Source organism: Galeopterus variegatus, unplaced genomic scaffold (assembly GCF_000696425.1).
Source record: "Galeopterus variegatus unplaced genomic scaffold, G_variegatus-3.0.2 Scaffold1370, whole genome shotgun sequence".
Lineage (NCBI taxonomy): Eukaryota > Metazoa > Chordata > Mammalia > Dermoptera > Cynocephalidae > Galeopterus > Galeopterus variegatus.
In genome coordinates this window covers 57,290-77,622 of record NW_007727481.1, presented here as the reverse complement: position 1 = coordinate 77,622, position 20,333 = coordinate 57,290, and the positions used below count along the sequence as shown (strand labels likewise).

Sequence of the window (20,333 nt, the reverse complement as noted above, 5' to 3'; positions counted from 1 at the left end):
GACCGGTCTCTATATGGGATCCGAACCCTTGGCGGCGCTCACCGGTAACGGGATCGCAACCCTCGGTGTCACACCCGCACTGCGCTCAACCAGTGAGCAGACCGGTCTCTATATGGGATCCGAACCCTCAGCGGGAGCGCTGCCGCACTCTCAAGCGCCGCACTCTACCGAGTGCGCCACCAGGCCGGCCCAATATCAGGTTTTTAAAAATTATTTGTTTCTATTTTTAAACTTGCTGAGTATTATTCCATTGTGTGAATCTACCACAGTTTGTTTTCCATTCTTCTGTTGATGGACATCTGGGTTGTTTACACCTTTTTTTGTTTGTTTGGTTGGGTTTTTTTGTCCTTTTTGATACCGGCCCGCACCGCGCTCAGCCAGTGAGTGCTGTGAGCGCACCGGTCATCCCTATATAGGATCCGAATCCATGGCGGGAGCGCTACCGTGCTCCCAGTGCCGCACTCTCCCGAGTGCGCCCCGGGCTCGGCCCTGTTTACACCTTTTACAAATAAGGTTGTTATAAATATTCTTGTACAAATCTTTTTGTCAGTACACGTTTTCATATTTCTTGAGTGAATATCTAAGGGTAGAATACAGTGGATGTATGTTAAATTTAAAAGAAACTGCCAATTAGTTCTTAGAAGTGGATGGACCATTTTATACTCTCATCAGCAGTGCACAAGTATTCCAGTTTCTCCGAATCCTCACTAATGTTTGATTCTTAGTCTTTTTGAGATTGGTCATTCTAGTTAGTATGAAATGGTATCTTACCATGGTTTTAACTTGCATTTCCCTGATGCCTACAGATGTTGAGTATCTCTTCTTGTGTTTATTGGCTATTCTTTGATCTATTTTTTATGAAATATCTGTTCAAGTCTTTTTCCTAATTTTTATTAAGTTATTCATTTTTTATTATTAATTTATAGCAGTTCTTTTTACATCATAGATACAGTCCTTTGTCATATGTATATGTTATAAATATTTTTTCCTAGTCTGTGACTTGTCTGTTAATTTTCTTAGTGGTGTTTGTGGTGGGTTTTTAAAGAAAAATTGATTATGTAGTTTCTTGGACATATCCAGAAGCTTAAATGGGAATGAATTTAAATGTCTTTCCAAATTAACAAAGCAGAAAGTTTAAAAGTCTAAATGGGCTGATGTATACTTTCTAAAGGTCTCTCTGGAAAGTAACTATTTTTTTTTATTCCTAAACTCTAACCAGAGATCAGTTTACCACTTACCTGACTGACCACATTACCTCTTTCAGAGAATATTTATTTCTGAGTCGATAAACGTCATAAAACCCCAAATTTATTTATTGCTCAGCAAAGGGCTAATGTAATCCCCTCATGTTTTACCACTTACCTGACTGACCACATTACCTCTTTCAGAGAATATTTATTTCTGAGTCGATAAATGTCATAAAACCCCAAATTTATTTATTGCTCAGCAAAGGGCTAATGTAATCCCCTCATGTTTTAGGTGAGTTTCCTCAACATTGTGTGAACATACTTCCTGGAGAAAATATCCCTTCCCTTTGTGTCTTGCTTTTAGTCTGCATGGTGTTCTTACGTTAGTGCACAGGAGCTCTGGGAGATAGAGAAGACAATTGCTGGGATCCCTATTTTCAAATTAGTAAACCAAGGAATGGAATGGTTATGATCAATCCAAACATAATGACAATCTAGATCAACAACCTTCCAAACCTAGAATCTTTCCACTCTCCCATGCATCTTCCCTTCGGCTTATGCATGCATGACGCATACATGCGCACACACACACACACCCTCCCCCCATATGGGTGCAGTAAAAAGCCTGCTTGTTAGTTGGAGCATTTACTAATCCTAGGGGCCAAGATCTGTAGCTAGCCACCTTCCTACGCCAAAGAAGACTGTGTCTTCCTCAGCAAGCTGAGCTTGTATATCTGTAAAGAGTTTTTTGGAAATAACTTCCCCACCTCCCATACCCAGGAATCAGTGTGGTCCCAACTTTATGTTTGCATACTTATGTGAACACACAAGCATATGCACACAACTTAAAAGTCATTATATGTGTATGTCAAAAGTGGCTCCTATAATACTATCACATTGGGTATTAGGTTCCAACATAACAATTTGAGGGGGACACCAACATTCAGACCATTGCACTTACCCTAGTTAGGAGTATGTTTAATTTTATATCATAACACCCTGGCAGATATCATCACTCAGCAATGAGCATATTACAGTTAATCCATTTAAACTATCACTATCTTAAACTATTTTATAAAAAGCCATAGCATTTCCCATTGCTTTACAAAAATATCTAAAAATGTTTCGTTGATAGTATATATGACAAAGTCACTGTTCCTCCCGTTCCTTTTGAATCGTCCTAGTGATATCTAATTCTGTGACTTTTATTGGTTTCTCTCACTATTTTAAGCACACATATTTTGTACATCTGCTCAAGAGCTGGTATGGCCTTAAACTAATTGAAATTAGATTTTCATCAGTCTCTGTAAAGGAAGACTTTATAATGAGTTGCTCAGACTGGACATTTTGTGGTTGGAGGGAAATAGTTTCAAATTCTAGGAAACAACAGATCAAAGAAAGAAAGAAACAAGGGACTGGCATAAGCAGGGTTCAGTTCCCAAACTCTTTGTGGACTTTGCCCCTGAGGTAGGATTGTGAGGGCAGAAGGTTGAACAGGCCTAAGCCTGTAAGCAGCCCCTCAGCCTCAGGCACACTGGAAGCGTGTTGACATTTCAATATTACATCCTTTTCCCACTGACTTTTTCTGTCAGCTTCAGTTGGTTTATTCTCTCATAAAACAATTTTTATGAAATATAAGATTAAATGGAAGTTTTTACATTCTTTCTGTTTTGTTATATATGGGTAACCTTCATTCAAAATGAGATTTGTTCCCTTTTATGTATCTTTTAAATTCAGTTCTAGAAGAATTGACAATACTAAAAAATAGAAGCACCTAAGTGTTTATGCCTCCTTAAAAAAAAAAGCACTAAACTCAATAAGGGAAATTTAGCAATCAGAGGTTTAGAAGCTAATTTTGGTGACTTGGTGAGTGGGAAAAATTCACCAAAGGTATGGTATGGAATGGTATGTTATTTAATATAAGCATCAGTACCAGAAGCAGCAAGATGTCCAATTAGGTGGTTTCCATTTAAATCTTATGTAGCTGTGTATCATGTTGGTTTAATTTTAAAAAATTATATATCTTGGTGCCTGTTATTTCCGATCATTAGCTATATTTGGTTAGGCTTTTTTGATGTTCATGTATAGATAGGTAGCTAAGCTTTTTCAAAGTTTTTGAATCCACAGATTACTAGTGCCAACTAGTTTAAAAAATACATCTAAAGTATACACAGGGTCTTCAAAAAGTTCATGGAAGGATACGTATATCTTTTAATTCAGTTTTTCTACAAACTTTTTGAAGTAGTCTCTCATAAATTACCAAATTTCCCATAGTGAAGAATGTGTGAGAAAGGACCTAGTCTCTAAAGAAGCTGTTGTTTCGAAGACAGTTTTGCTTCTTGTTTTTTGTTTTTGTTGTTGTTGAGTAGTTAGTACATTCATGATTCAGAATTTAAAGGGTACAGTAGGTTATGCTATGAAGATTCTTTCTCCCAGCAACTTAGTTTCTCTTTCCATGAGGCAACCAGTGTTTTAATCTTTAAGTCACTTTGATTTTTATAAACCTACCTAAATTTTTAAATATTTGTGATCAAATGTATACCTAATATTTTATGTTCTGTTTATGTCATTTGGCATGATTATTTCCTAATTGTATTGCCTGATTAAGAACAAATGGTTGTTTCTACTTAACTATTTTCTAATTGGGCATTTAAATTTTTTTTTTTTGTTCAGTTTGGTTGCTATTGAAGGTAGAAAACATTAGCATATTTGTATAAATACAGGTACTTTATTGAAAAGTTACCATATTTATGAAATTCTATATATTAAATGATTTACTTACTGTTAAGCAGTGTTTTTCTCTTTGAAAAGCTGTTATTAAATTAAGGATATCACTTATGATTAGCAGAGTCTTAGAACAGAGAAAATATGATATTTCCCTTTATATGTTTCTCAGAGGGGAAACACTGAGTTAAAGGGTGTGATAAAATCATAATTCTCATTCTGTGTTCCTAGATTTCTTACCAGTGTAATTGAACTAATTTCAGGTTTTATTCCTCTCCCCCCATCCTCAGTTTAATATGTATGAGATGGTGGTCAACCTCAGAGTTTAGAAAAGGACACTGCACATTAGCCATGTTTGTTTCCCTTTAGGTGTTATAAATGTTCAAAGTTTTAGATAAATTAAATAGCAATCATTATCTTTTCTAAAATTGTTCATTGTTTCTGGATAATATTTGCCTATGTGTTCCTAAGCCTATCATAAAGTTTTTAAAATGTATATTAATTTTTAAAGAATATACAAACGATGTAATTACTAGTTTTCCTACTTCAAAATCAGTAGAGTGCATTGGTGTGAAACAAACTCATAGATATGTGCCTTGCTGTAGTGTCATTGTTTTATTGTTTGCATGCTCAGTTTTTAAAATGTATATTAATTTTTAAAGAATATACAAACGATGTAATTACTAGTTTTCCTCCTTCAAAATCAGTAGAGTGCATTGGTGTGAAACACACTCATAGATATGTGCCTTGCTGTAGTGTCATTGTTTTATTGTTTGCATGCTCACTTGCCAGATTATATATGTTTGCAAATGCACATCAATTTAGTTTTGTGGTTATGTCCAGTACGTTGTTGGGACTTAATATGTATGCTGGGTAACTAATCTTCAAAGCATACAGCAATTAATATGTATGTGTTTCTAAAAGTAGTCATTTCCTTCTCTTAATTGTACCATTTAAATAGAGCTTTAGTTACTTGTACACTCAGGAAGAAATTTGAAGTATTGTTAAAGGAATACAGATTTCAGTAAACTGGGAATTATTTCTAAAAGGGTCCATGAGAGAAGGGAGAGGAGGAGGGAACTTTGGAGTGGGGGTACCTGGATTGGAGTAGTCCTTGCTGCTCTGCAGGATGTTAGAATTTACCAATGATTAAAAACATTAAAGAACTTTGTATTTATTTAAGCATAATGTCCATATTTAACGCTTGGCACCCCGGGGCTGACATTGTCTTGTGGTAACATATTTTTGGAATTATAATCAAAATTTGCAGTTCTGTTTTTTTTAATCTGCTTTAGTTTACAACATAAATCACATTTCTCCAAAGACAGTCTTTGCAATCATTATTTAAACAAGAGATTTCAGGCAAGTTGTAAAGTTTTTCAATTGATTTGGTCTTTAATACTAGCAACAGGAGCAATTACTTGGATTATCATTTTAACATAATTTTTTACCCAGCAATCCTTTTGAAAGTATTGTTTGCTTAGATTGAAACGCTTCCTTCTGCCTGCAGTGCAACAGATTAAAAAAGAGAAATGCAGGCAAATCAATATGTAAAATTGGGTCAGTGCATCATTGGGGAACCTGTGTACCAGTGGTCTGGATTGTGTTGAGTTGGAGAGTTACAGGAAATGGGGGGAGCGGGGGGAGAGAGAGAGAGAGAGATTGAGAGAGTGAGAGAGCACAAATGAATGCAAATTGCCACACCTCCCTGCTTGGTGGACAAAAAGGGGATTAGGACCCTGGGGAATCCAGGACAATAAACTGCTCACCAAGAAGAAAAGAATCTGGAGTCAGTGTTGGCAATTGTGGATTTTGAAAGGAGTAAGGGGTCAAGATCGGAACAGAAGTAGTTGGGGAGTTTATAGCCCCAGGACAGGTAGGAAAACGGGCTGAGCAACGTTACTGCCCCTTGGAAGTGTGTCTAGGAGGGCTGTGGATTTTAGATACATGAGCAGAAGTGTGAGTGAAAGTAGAGAGCACTGAAGTGCCATTGAAGGCTGCTGGTGAGATTTTTGGGTATTGTTTGTAGTCTTTCTATATCTGTGGAATTAAAGCTGCGCAATGAAACGCACATTTCATATTTCATGTGTGACGTGCATTTCAGTTATGATTATCAAATGTGATTATGATTATATGAATGTGATTATGAATATGATAGGAATATGGTTATGATTATATAATGTGAACAGTTACAGTTTAAGAAGATGTGCAAATGCGGATTTTTTTCTCTTCATGAAAGGAAATATATATTTATATTTATTTTATTATTTTTATATATCCATGGTCATATACACACATTTTTTTCTTTCCTACAGAAACCAAAAAAAGAGTTGGTAATAGTTTTGTTAAACATTCTTTTTTTCCCCCCTACTAGTTAATAGATTTCAAATGCAAATTCTCTCTTATACCCAAATTCAAATCTCTGTCACTCACTACTAGAGCCTGTGGAATGTGGCTTTGATCTGAGAGTGTTGTACTCGTGGTAACTAGATGTTACATTTCTGGGTTCTGCGTTGAAGAATTTTTCTGGTTTTGTCTTGAAATAATACTGAAATTTGTCTTTCTAAATTCTCTCTTTTTGTGTTGGTGTAGCTGTACACCTGTCTCAGAGTTTTGCTCAGGATAATACGCTTTAGAATTTGAACCAGAGGAGACTTTTTCCTCTCTGACTTAAGGCATCTCTGTGAGGCCAAAGTTTTGTTAATTGTTCTACAATCCAAGGAAACAGCAGCAAGTGGCTGGGCTAAAGAGAATACCTGCTAAGAAGAGCAAAGAAGCAATTGTAGATCAGAATTTTGGCTCCAGCTGGTAAAAGATACCAGTTTTCTACTATCTCTTTTCCTTTCACAGGGGAGCATCCCACTGCCACATCTGGCTTCACTTTTGGTTTCTAAATGGGCTTATTAGTTTTGCTATTTTGAATATGGGTGATCTTGGAAAGACTGGTCTGAGAAACAATCCTGACATTTCCAATAGAAACAAAAAAGACGTAGAGTACATTGACCCAAGACAGACTTTGGGACCATCCCTGTGAGCCCTTCCAGTATTGGCCAAAGCACCAGACTCTCATTCTCACAGGAAGAAGAGGGAGGTGTAAAGGTAAAAAAGTGGAGGCTTTTTTAGATTTTTTGTTGTTTATATTGCCAGTTTGGCTCTGATGTAGAAATCTGCCTGTCTCTTCTCCTTTGCCTGCAGGCTGGAGGCTCTCAGGTCATCTTTACTAATCCACTGGAGATAGTGAAGATTCGCCTGCAGGTAGCTGGAGAGATCACCACAGGACCCAGAGTCAGTGCCCTGAATGTGCTTCGGGACTTGGGACTTTTTGGTCTGTATAAGGTGCGTAGATTCCCTAGGGTTATCTCAGTAGAGTGGTTGTAATGTACTCAATATAAATGTGAAAGAATGTGGAAACCTGACTCCCCCCCAATCCCCCAGCTGAAAAGTAATCTTGTCCAGCAGAGTAGTCTGTGGAGTAGAAAATCAAACAAAAAGAAGAAATCAGGACATTTCTATTAGAGGCAGTGGGATACACAAGCATGCTCTCCTGTTGTCATCTTCAGGCTTTTATGAAGCTCCCAGCATGGAGGCCAGCACTGCAGACCTGCCAGCTTCAAGCTCGCAGCCTTTCATTTGATCAGGGGGTTGAGAAAAGTTTCTTTGGTGTTCTCTTTGGGCTGGTTTAGGACTTTAAAATAGTCTTGTGTTTATTTTGAGTCTGAGTTATCTCTATTGTTATCTTCCCAGAAGGAGCTTCTCTTTGTCTTAATAATTTGACCACAGTAAAACAGCAGTAGAGTTTGGTAGGATTCAGGTTTTTAAGAAGTTAAGTGGTAGGATTTGTCAATAATGAATTCCATTAGGGGGGAAAAAAAAAGAGAGTGTACTGTACTTGAGCAGAACGCCAGTCAACAGATTCCTTCCCTGCAGGTATACTTACTCCCATCATTACAGATAAGATGTAATGGAGCAGAAGCTATTATTTTTCTTAAACAAGGAAGAGTATTTCTTCCCATTCCTTGGCCTCATATAAGGGGGAATACATAAATTTATCTGCAATAGGTAACTGTATTTCCACAGCACCTGATTTATTTATAGATCCATCACTGCAGAAATGTGTAAATTTGCTTCTATAGCTGAAAATTAGAAATCAGAAATTCTCTAGATTAGAATCACACAGCTACAGGGCTCTCTGGAGACCAACAGACAATGATGCCTGTCACGAGAGAGTTTTGTAGACACTTTTGCCATCCCCCCACCCCCATTTCTATCCTTTTTGGAATTCCCTTTTGAAAGCTGAATTTATTAATATTGTTTCTGTATTATCCTTTAGAGAGTCCTTGGGTTTTTTTCTTTCTTTCTTTTTTTTTTTAATGTTTGAGCTTGTCTTTTAGAAACAGCCATTAGGGAAACAAGTACTGAGCTGGAGTATTTGCGTAGCTCATTATTAATATTGTTTCTGTATTATCCTTTAGAGAGTCCTTGGGTTTTTTTCTTTCTTTCTTTCTTTTTTAATGTTTGAGCTTGTCTTTTAGAAACAGCCATTAGGGAAACAAGTACTGAGTTGGAGTATTTGCGTAGCTCGGTAAAGCCTCGGGCCATGGAATACCATGGGTTACTGACAGAGCTGAGGAAGATGTTCATTGCAACCTCAGTCACTGGGACAAGCCATCCCTGGGTGGTTTTCTACACCCATGGAAACCACTTGCTAAAATATTTTGTCTGGTTTCCCCCCAATCCTCTGCTATTTAGGACATGGGGAATGAGGAGGGACGATTTGTGGTTTCTTTCCTCTTCCCTAGAATAGTTACTTTCCTTCACCACTGTCTATAGCTTCTTCCCTGGCACTGAGAGGGCTCTAAACTGATGTAGATTAAATTGGTCATTTGTTAGTTTTTTTATGCTGCCTTCACTGGTTGCTTGGGCTATTAATATTGGGATTCAAGTCTAAACACCTTTACTCCCTGCTCACACCAAAGCCAAACAGAGCAAATGACCTGAAGGTTTGGGAAATGAATTTTTATTAACTTTAAAAAACTGAATCTAGTTCAACAGGTATAAAGTTTCAGTAATGCAACATTAATAAGGTATAGAGACCTGCTGTACAGCATCATGCTTATAGTTAATATTGTACTGCACACAATATAAACCCCCCCAAAAAAATTATAAAAATTTTATTAAAAAAACTATAAAAAATACAAAATTTAAGAGGGTAGATCTCATGTTATGTGTTCTCACCACAAAAAAGATAAATCAATTAATTTTAAAAAACCAAATGTATACTAGAAATGCCAGAAAATTCTTAGTTGTCAGAATACTATCATTACCCACTTATTAACTTTAGGACTCTAGGACCCATCATCCTTTCAAAGCTTCCACAGCTTGAGCCAAGCTTATTTCCTAAGCTCCACTAGTCTCCGCTCACCCCCATTTCCCTTTCACGTCAGTTCTAATGCTGTTTGAGGGACACCTCAGGCTTGTCACTGACAGCCCCCTGGAGCCCACTTGGCCATTCACACCCTGTTTACACACTGTTTTGCACTATTTCCTCACTGTGTGACAGGGTGCCAAAGCGTGTTTCCTCCGAGACATTCCCTTTTCTGCAATCTATTTTCCTGTTTATGCTCATTGCAAGCTTCTTCTGGCTGATGAAAACGGACATGTTGGAGGTATAAATCTTCTTGCTGCTGGAGCCATGGCAGGTAACTAAAAAAAAATTTTTTAACCAAAAAAGTCCTCTTCCCATTATTTTTATTAAGTACAGAATCTCTATGTACTTTTCCCCTTTATTTCTTGAAGGGTTATTGTTTGTATCTGACTTAGTTTAAATATGATTGCTTTTTCTTCTTTGTGGGATGTGCTGTAATTTTGATGAGAGTTAATTACATTTGCATAATGTGGATAAACAGCTTAATGCAGCTTAGCAACTTGGAGCCAAATTAGATCTGCCCATCTAAATTGGGCTTTCATCATTAACGCGTTTCTTAGCCTCCTGTGCCCCTGAAACCTTGAGTGCAACCAGTCTGAGCATTAAGGTGGAAAAGTTCTTCATCAATTCAGTTGCTATGTTGTATCTCATGCTGATGAACAGAACTAGCATACCCTTACTTTCTATCTTTGTATATTGGAATCTCCATGATTTGGCTCAAAATTGAGCTTTCTTCATGAAGCTGTCCCTGTTCTTCCTACCATTGCCCTCATTAGATCAAAGTAAGCAGTACCCTTCAACAAAGCACTATGAACTTGATTTATATCTCTTTTCTGACCCATAACACTTTGTCTCTTATTAATGGTTGTTCGCATAGGTTTTATCCTCTGTATCAGGCTGACAGCTTCTTGAGGGCAGGAGTTTCCTTCTGTTCATTCTTGCCTTCCCTACGTGGCCAACATAGTAATACTAGGAGCTCAATAAATATCAATGGAATGAGTGAAAATCTTCATCTACTCAAAGATATCGAATTAGGCAAAGAAAAGATTGCATTTGAAAAAGGAGCCTAATAAATGCAGGAAAGTACTAAGATACTTCCTTCTGATCTCACAGGTATAGCCTTGCTCTTGAGTTATAAAGGAGCTGACTTGGAATAGAAGGGGAAATCGGGCATTCATAGCTGCACCAGCACATGGAAATGACAGAGGAAGGAGAGGGTGCATGTTTGCTCTCCATACAGCCAGTAATGAGACATTACAGAGCTCAGTGTGTCTTGGACCAGCCGGGCTTCACTGTGTGGCTGTCTTACTGGGTTCATTCTCCTCTGGTGGCCCTGGCTAATCAGCAAGACAGCCTGAGCACTTCCTGAAGTGTGGTATGCTTGGTGTATGGTAGCAGCCCTTGGTTCTCAGAGTGTCCGGATGAGCCATATTGTTGTGATGACAGGGGATGACTTGGATTTTTAAGAAGCTCCCCCAGGGAGCTTCGAGCCCTTATTTGGGGTTCAGCAAATCCCTTGTTCTCTGACATTCATAATTTCAGTCAGTTACATGTTCAAAAGCCAGTACAGTTACCTACTCAGTCTTGGCACTGAGTGTTGTTCCAGCTTCTTTCTGGTACTCACCAATCTCTTAGTTTTAAAAGGAGGCCAGAGTTTCCCCTCTAAGCTTTTTCCCTGTGCTTTCCAATCAGCAACAAAAACAACCAGAGAACAGTTTGATCATGGACAGACATTTTGCCAGCAGTTGACAGAACCAAGTAAACATTTCCATGGAACTGTCAGCGCCAACTTCTTGCCCACAGGCATTCGATATCAGTTTTCAGAATGAGAAATGACTTTTTCTAATATTTTTATGAGTGAAACTCTGCTGGCAGACACTGAGAACATTCAGAATCTTGCCTCCAAAGGAAAGCAATTTGCCTAGTTTCATCTGAATAGAGTGCAGGGCCATGCCGAGGGGAGGTATTTGAATGTTCTCTAACAGAGCCCCCACAAGGCTGCCAGCTCCATCTGCCTAGTGATGATAAGTGATATTCAGGCCAAATTGAATTTCTTCCCCCTGGAGAAGGTTATATTGCTCCTTTGTTCCCTGTTTTGTTTTATACGTAAAAGGTGTGGTTGTGAAATCCATCTTCTGTGTTCTCCTGCTGATCATTCCCAGCATGACCCCAGGGAGATCAGGCATAGGGGATGGATAAGAAGGCCTTTCCATGATCAGCTCCCCTGTTGTTCCTTAACTGGTTGCCTGACCTGCTCTCACTCCAGTTGTAATGACTTCTGTCATGTGAGCATGTCTGAAAGGAGTCACAGTCGACTCTCAAGTTAGCACCTCCAGCAGGTGAGTGGTTATGAGTATTGATGTTCACCTCCCACAGTATGGTTGGCAAGAATCAGCTAAAAAACACTACAGTTTGGTGTCAGATATATTTAGCAGCTCAGTAAATTGACATTATCCTCTTATTTATTATACATAGAAATACTTGTATCTTATTTAAGGAGAAAAAAAAAAAAGGAGGTAACACAATTGAAACCAAGAGGGGATACTTGGGAGTTGTCCTATTAATATTGCTGCATTTTTTTTTATTCTCGTAGTTCTTTGGCATCATGCAGTGCAGAGTGGTTTTCTTAATTTAGAAAGAAAAACAAAATAATTTTGCCCTGATTATACTGAAGCAACTAATAGGCTTCTACATCCTTTTTCCATTAGCACCCAGACAGCTTTGAAGGAGCTTCTTGTTCCCTTCAAGTGTTTAAAGTTGCAGGTTGTATTGTTAGATGTTAGGAGTATTTCTATGCGTTGTAAGGTACTTTGGATGAATTAAGTGTGGCTTTCTCCTAAAAGGTGTGCCTGCTGCTTCTCTGGTGACCCCAGCTGATGTCATCAAGACAAGACTGCAAGTGGCTGCCCGCGCTGGCCAGACGACATACAGTGGTGTCATTGACTGTTTCAGGAAGATACTTCGGGAAGAAGGGCCCTCAGCATTTTGGAAAGGGACTGCAGGTAGAGGCTGGAGCCATACAGAATGGCTGGCTGGCTTTAGCATCCTGCTCCCATTACTCAGTGGTTGTCTTTGCTACAGTCATTCTGGTTTCAAGTCTCTCCCACCCCTGCCTCTCTTTTTCAGCTCGAGTGTTTCGATCCTCTCCCCAGTTTGGTGTTACCTTGGTCACCTATGAACTTCTCCAGCGGTGGTTTTACATTGATTTTGGAGGCCTGTAAGTGCAATTCCTTTACGAAGAGATCACTGAAACCAAAACAAATATTTGTTCTATATACAAAGACATTTTTTGAACTCTTACAAAACTGATTAGATTCCTTTAAGACCAATGCATTTAAAACAGAGGGCTTAAGAAGCTTCAGTATTAAGGGAGCAAGCCCTTGACAGAGAGACATCATACACAATATTAAGCAGCTACTTAGGGAAAGTTTAGGGAGGCAGCAAATTAAAATGCTTTGTGAATAATAATTGCCTTTTTTTGTGTGAGCAAATATGAGCTTCGTGGAGTAAGGCCCTTGTTATGTGGATTGTATTATATGACCTTTTCACCAGAAGTAATGTAAATAATGTGTATTAGTAATACTTCTGTGAATTTTCTTTTAATGTCCCATGTCCCTTCACATCTCTGATATTTCATTATTCACCATAATTTATTATTAGATAAGTATTGATGTTCTTAGAGTTAATTTATTGCAAGAAAACAATAGGTTTAAAGAGAGTTTATGGCCATGCACATAATCACTGGTGGGGCGTAGGCCAGAAATTGGGCTTCTTGAAGCTTAGCACTTGAAGCTTGCTCTGAGAAGAATTACTTGTTGAATTTGCTGGGTGGGGAAGTTGTACCCAAGCAAGCAGTCATGAGATTTTCAGCAGAAGACCAAGTGCTGTTTCTGAGTCCTCACCTCATAAACCTGTGAACCCCTCTCCTGCTCAAAGGCCAAGTAGGGAATTAGCTTTTAAACCAAGAAGCGGAGGGACCTATACAAAGACAGTGAGAATAACAATCTTACAATTCCATTGCAGAAATGTTAAGGTTCAGGCATTTCTTTCACATTCTATAAAAGTAAGAACTAAATTTATTTCTAATAATTTTAGTGATAACCTTTATGAGTCCACTATTTAAAAAGTTAACTTTTAAAATTAAGTCAAAAGAAAATGTACACTTTTTATGATTAATTTTATATATGCTTAGTGCAGGAAATTTGGAAAACAGAAAAGTATAAAAGAAAAAATCATCTATAATCTTACTCCCCAGAGAGTGTTAATATTTGAGTATATTTTCTTACCTTTTTTCTATGGCTCTATTTGTATTTGTATGAGGGATCTTCCAAAGTTCATAGATTTGTGTTATCTTTTTTGTTTGTTTGTTTGCTTGAGTTTTTTTGCTGACTAGCCAGTATGGGGATCTGAACCCTTGACCTTGGTGTTGTAACACTGTGTTCTAACCAACCAAGCTAATCAGTCAGCCCTGTACATTATCTATTTTTCCATGAATTTTTTGAGGTACCCACATATATAAGCATTGAAATTGAGGCCATTTCTGTTCTAAATCAAATATGTGAATGTGTTGCTTTCAAAGCAGTTATAAATCATAACTAATGCAGCATAGAAGACATGGAAATGGTTGAGACAACCACTCTTCTTTGTGGCACATGGGTCAGACTGAAAATGTTCACTTGTAAGCCACCCTCATGAGTCTTGAGCACGCTAACCATTGCCTTTTTCCTGTCAACAGCAAACCCTCTGGCTCAGAACCAACACCTAAGTCACGCATTGCAGATCTTCCTCCTGCCAATCCTGATCACATCGGTGGATATAGACTCGCTACAGCCACTTTTGCTGGCATTGAAAACAAGTTTGGCCTTTATCTTCCCAAATTTAAGTCTCCTAGTGTTGCTGTGGTTCAGCCAAAGGCAGCAGCAACTCAGTGATGAGAAGACTGCTGAGTGTGGCAAAATGGTGCCATGAAGAGAGAGGCTTAGGAGAGCAGCCCTGTAATGTATCCAGTCAGCTGCATGGTGCTGACTGAGCTGAGTTGTCAAACTGTTCTTTCGATATGACATATACATATAGTTGTTTATAAAGAAATCATTTGCCCAGGGAAAAAAGCCACAATGCAGTTTCAAGCTTTAGCCTTATGTGTTGAAATGTTTTTCTAAGCCTTGGCATGAATTAGTATTCCAGACTGCTTTGCACAGCTTGCACTTACAGTGACTGTACATATTGTACATCTTTGTACAGAGACATCTTGGCACCTCATCCCAGCAAATCACATTTATAGACATGTAATGTGGTTCTGAGTGGCTTGAAATGTACAGAATGTTTTGAAAGTGTTTTATTAAGAATCACACAAGAATAAATGTATTAAAATTAAGTTCATTCTCTTATTGGTGACTTATAGAAATAAAGCATCAATATTGGATGTATTTATTTCCTAGTTTGTTTTCCATTCTGGAATGAAAAGGTATTTGCTGATAAAAGGCATAACAAGACCTAGCGCTGACACAATTGAATAAGCAATACTTTGGAAAGATGCATGCCAGTGGATGCCAGAGGACTAGGCTAATGACTTGTGTGTGCTGATGTGTTTTCATTTGTATTTAACGTGTGTTTAGACCCTCCTCTGTTCATCAGTCCAAAAGCATTTCCTAGATAGCTCCTCTCCTGTCAGTGTGCATATGGAACAGTGATGTCCCCAGCATTACTGGCTTAGTTTTGCTTTCCTCTGCAAGCAAGACAAAGCAAGGCAATGGCCAAGCTTTCAAAAGAGTAATGGATACTTTGGCAATTTGCCTTCCTATAGATATGACTCCAATCAAAAATAAAATACCCATCAAAATGTGTGCACGTAGTTGGATTTTTCTTCATAAGTATACTTACTAATAGTGCTCTTTGTTCTGATTCACTGCTGAGTCCAAATAACATGATTAGGTTTGCCTTTTGCACTTTATAGGAGATGAACAATTTGGTTTGGAAAGGGCTAGGGTGGAATGAGAGGAGGGAAGAAAAGAAGAAAAGCTCTACATGGTGATTTAGTGGGGTCTAGGTCCTTACTTAGGAGTCCAAAGGCAAACTATTTATTGCAAAAGTCACTTACCGTGGATGTCATTACCAATTTGGATCTCAACATGCATTTGACAGTCACATCTACACTATGCTATGGATGTGATTTGATGTGTGACATCAGAATTTATTTGCTTTAGCAGAGTGCTTTGGGAAAACATTCTTGCTATTATTGCCAATGAGCCAGGATATGAGAATGTATGCAAATATTTTCAAGGGGTGAGCCTGGAGATGGACCAAGTCATCTGACAGCCCACTAACCACAACTATAGGCTCTCTCAAAGCCCACCAAGAATAAAAGAGTTAGCTTTGAAAGCAAGTTATTTCCAAATGTATTAGGTTTGTCACATTAGAATGGAACAAGTAACAACATATTTGTTTTACTATTACCACTTGTTAAAAATATACAAGCAGTCTATGGATATGTGATTATAAAAGATTCATATAGTACATATGTATATAGAGTAAGATGTGAAAATGCTCTCTGTACCCCTTTGCCCCCCCACCACTTCCTGCCCCAGAGGTAATCACTGCTAACAGAGTATAAATTTGTAGTCTGTTTTTCATACATCTATATAAACATATGCACATACTTTTATTTTAAAAACAGAATTATGCTATGTATGTGTTGTTCAATGACTCACTTTTGTTCATTTAATATGTCTTTGAGATCCTTCCATGTCAGTTTGTATTTATCTTATTTCTAATAGCTGCATAGCATTTCATTGTATAGATTATGATACTTTTCATAAATAGTTCTTTATTGACATTCATTTTTTACACTATTGCAAACAATGCTGTAGTGAATGGTAAATATCTCTACACATATCTTGAGTACATGTGCTAGTATATGAATAGGTCTTTAGAATTGGAATTGAAAATTTATAAGATATGAGTTTCACATTTTTATACATATTGCCACATTGTTCTTCAAAAAGGCTTTATTAATTTACTTTCCTAATGACAGCATATGAGAATGCCTATTTCTTTGCAGCCTCAGCAAAAATAGATATTATGAGTCTTCTACATTTTAAGCAAATCCTGATAGGCGATCACTGTTTTAACTTTAATTTTCCTAATTACTAGGAAAGCTTGAATGTCTTTTCATATTTACTGGTCATTTGTATATTTTCTTGTTGTGGAATATATGGAAAGCACATGAAACATATGTATGCATGTGTATACACACACACACACACATATATTAAACAAATAATCATAAAGTGAACACGCACATGACCACCAGGTCAAGAAATAGAACATTACCAACACCTCAGATGTTCCCCATATATTCCTCTCCATCAAAACCCCCACTCTTCACTTTAACAATCATCCCGACAGTTCATTTCTTTGCTTTTCTTTATAGTTTTAACACCCATATATACATCCCTACACACTATATTTCTTGTTTTTGAAATTTATATGAATCACAATTATACTATATACTTTTGAGACTTCTTTTGCTAAACATTATGTTATAAGATTAATCCATATCAATATGTAGCTATAATTTGTTTATTTCATTGTATGAAGATATTACAACTTATTTTTCATCTTACTCTTGGTAGACATTTGGGTTTTTTTCTAGTTTGGAGATATTACAAACAGTGCTGCTATGGATATTTTGAACATGTATTCTGGAGTATACATTTTTTAAAGGATATATACATAAGAGTAGAACCACAGAGTAACATGGTTTGTTATATTCAACTTTATTAGATCATGCCAAACTGTTTCCAAAGATTCTTGTACTGATTTACATTCCCCCCAGGTTTTATTTTTACCAATATGGTAAGTGTATAATGGTAAATCATTGTGTTTTTAATTAGCATTTTTCTTATATCAAGAGAGGCTGAACATATTTTCATATGTTTATTGGCCATCTGGATATCATCTTTGATGAATGAAGTATGTGTTAAAGTATTTTGCCCATTTTTCTCGTTAATTTGCAGAGAGTTCTTTATATATTCTGGACACTAGTCCTTTATGAGTTGTTCGTATTACAGAATCTTTTCCCACTTTGTAGCTTGTCTTTTCACAATGTTTTTGGTACATTAACATTTTAATATGTTCAAATATATCAATATTTTTTCTTTATGGTTAGCTTGTATTGTATTTCATCTTTTTAAAAAATTATTCTCTAGGTCAAAAATATAGTTAATGTTTTCTTGTTAAATGCTTTATAGTCTTGCCTCACACATTTAGGTTCCATCCAACTTGGAAACCATCTTTCGCATACAAGGGTACTTCAAGAAGCTTGTGGAAAAATAAAACTAAAAGATAATACAATCTTTCCATGAACTTTTTGAAGGCTGCTTATATAGCACGAGTTAATTTTTTTGCTTCTTTGTATGGCTAGTCTGTTGTGCCTGCACTGCTTATCGAAAAGACCTTCCTTTCCCTATTGCTTTGAAGAGCCTTCTCTGTTGTACATTGTGTCGATACAAGCAGGGATCTTTTCTGGGCTCTTTTTTATATTGGTCTTTTCCTGCGCCACTACAGTCTTTTCCTTATCTTTAAATAAAAGGTGCAAATGGCAGAATTTCATTCTTTTTTATGGCAGAGTAGTATTCCATTGCATATATGTACCACATTTTCCTCATCCTGTCATCCATCAGTGGATATTTAGGTGGTTCCAACTCTTAGCTATTGTAAGTAGAGCTGTGATAAACATGGGAGTGCGGTTATCCCTTTAGCGTGATGATTTCCATTCCTCTGGGTATACACCCAGAAGTGGGATTGCTGGATCATATGATAGTCCTATCTGTACTTGTTTGAGGAAACTCCATACTGTTTTCCATAATGGCTGCACTAATTTACAGTCCCACCAAAAGTGTAGGAGTGTTCCCCTTTCTCTGCAACCTCACCAGCATTTGTTGTTCTTTGTCTTTTTGATAATGGCCACTCTAACTGGCATGAGATGATATCTCAATGTGGTTTGATTTGCATTTCCCTGATGCTTAGTAATGTTGAGCATTTTCTCATATGTCTCTTGGCCATTTGTATATCTTCCTTTGAGAAATGCTTATTTAGCTCCTTTGCCCATTTTTTAATTGGGTTACTTGTTTTTTTTACTGTTAAGCTGTTTGAGTTCCTTGTATCCCAGATATTAATCCCTCGTTGGATGCATAGTTTGAAAATATTTTCTTCCATGCTGTAGGTTGTCTTTTTTGCTCTGTTAATTGCTTCTTTTGCTGTGCAGAGGCTTTTTAGTTTAATTCCATTTGTTTATCCTTTTTCTTTTGTTGCCTGTGCTTTTGGGATCTTATTCATAAAATCTTTGCCCAGTCCTACTTCCTGAAGTGCTTCCCCTATGTTTTCTTCTAGTAGTTTCATAGTTTGGAGTACTACATTTAAGTCTTTAATCCATTTCGAGTTTATTTTTGTATATGGTGAGAGATAGGGGTCTAGTTTTATTCTTCTACATGTGGCTATCCAGTTTTCCCAGCACCATTTATTCAAGAGACTGTACTTTCACCAGTGAATACTCTTGGCACTTTTATCAAAAATCAGTTAGGTGTATTTTGCGTCTATGTTCATCAGAGATATTGGCCTTTAGTTTTCTTTTTTTGTTGTTGTATCTTTGTCTTATTTTGGTATCAGGGTGATGCTGGCTAGGAGAATGACCTCCGTTTCAATTTTTTGGAATAGTTTGAAGAGAATTGGTACTAATTTCTCTTTAAAGGTTTGGTAGAATTCAGCAGTAAATCCATCCAGTCTGGGCTTTTCCTTCTTCGGAGACTCCTGATTACTGCTTAAATCTCATTGCTTGTTATTGGTCTTTTTAGGTTTTGTATTTCTTCTTGGTTCAGTCTTGGTAGTTTGTATGTGCCCAGAAATGTATCCATTTCCTCCAGGTTTTCATATTTGCTTGCCTATATCTGTTTATAATAGTCTCTAATGATTCTTTGTATTTCTGTGGTATCAGTTGTAATGTCTCCTTTTTCATTTTTGATTTTTATTTGGGTCTTCTCTTCATTTTTTAGTTAGCCTAGATAATGGTTCGTGTATTTTGTTTATCTTCTTGAAAATCCAACTTTTTGTTTTGTTGGTCTTTTGTATCATTTTTTGAGGTCTCTATTTCATTTAGTTCTGCTCTGATCTTAATTTCTTTCTGTCTACTAATTTTGGGATTGGATTGTTCTTGATTTCTAGTTCTTTCAGGTGTAGCATTATTTGAAATCTTTCTATTCTTTTGATATAAGTGTTTATTGAGATAAACTTCCCTCTTAGTACTGCTTTTGCAGCATCCTACAGGTTTTGGTATAATGTGTCTTTATTTTCATTAGTTTCAAGAATTTTTCTGATTTCCTGTTTAATTTCTTCTTGGACCTATCGGTCATTCAGAAGCATGTTGATTCATTTCCATGTATTTGTATAGTTTCCAGAGTTTTGCTTATTATTGATTTCTAGTTTTAATCCCTTGTGGTCTGTAAAGATAGTTGAAATGATTTCCCATTTAAAAAATTAGTTAAGGGCTGGCCCGTGGCTCACTCGGGAGAGTGCGGTGCTGATAACACCAAGGCCACGGGTTCGGATCCCATATAGGGATGGCCGGTTGCTCACCGGGGGAGGGGGGTGCTGACAACACCAAGTCAAGGCTTGAGATCCCCTTACCGGTCATCTTTTTTTAAAAAAAAAAATTTGTTAAGACTTGATTTGTGACCAAACATGTGGCTTATTCTGGAGAATGTTCCATGTGCTGTTGAGAAGAATGTATATTCTGTATTTGTTCGATGAAATGTCCTGTAGATATCATCCAGGTCCAGTGGTCTAAAGTGTAGTTTAAATCCTGTGTTTCTCTGTTGATTCGTTGCCTAGATAATCTGTCCAATGCTGAGAGGGGGGTGTTCAGCTCCCCAACTATTATTGTATAGGGGTCTATCTCTTTCATTAGGCCTAATAGTGTTTGCTTTATATATCTGGGTGTTCCA

General features: G+C 37.2%; 1 protein-coding gene across 4 annotated transcripts in view; it reads left to right on the top strand.

Moving 5' to 3' along the window:
• The window catches only part of SLC25A12 (solute carrier family 25 (aspartate/glutamate carrier), member 12), a 259,334-nt gene extending 244,155 nt beyond the window's left edge, over window positions 1-15,179 (top strand). For all 4 annotated transcript variants that reach the window (XM_008576591.1, XM_008576589.1, XM_008576590.1 and 1 more), the window contains 5 exons: window positions 7,107-7,247; window positions 9,472-9,610; window positions 12,180-12,338; window positions 12,463-12,553; window positions 14,072-15,179. In XM_008576591.1, coding sequence (XP_008574813.1) covers window positions 7,107-7,247; window positions 9,472-9,610; window positions 12,180-12,338; window positions 12,463-12,553; window positions 14,072-14,267 — 726 coding nt within the window. In that variant the 3' untranslated portion in view covers window positions 14,268-15,179. The remainder of the gene's footprint in view (window positions 1-7,106; window positions 7,248-9,471; window positions 9,611-12,179; window positions 12,339-12,462; window positions 12,554-14,071) is intronic.
• The last annotated feature ends 5,154 nt before the right edge of the window (window positions 15,180-20,333 follow it).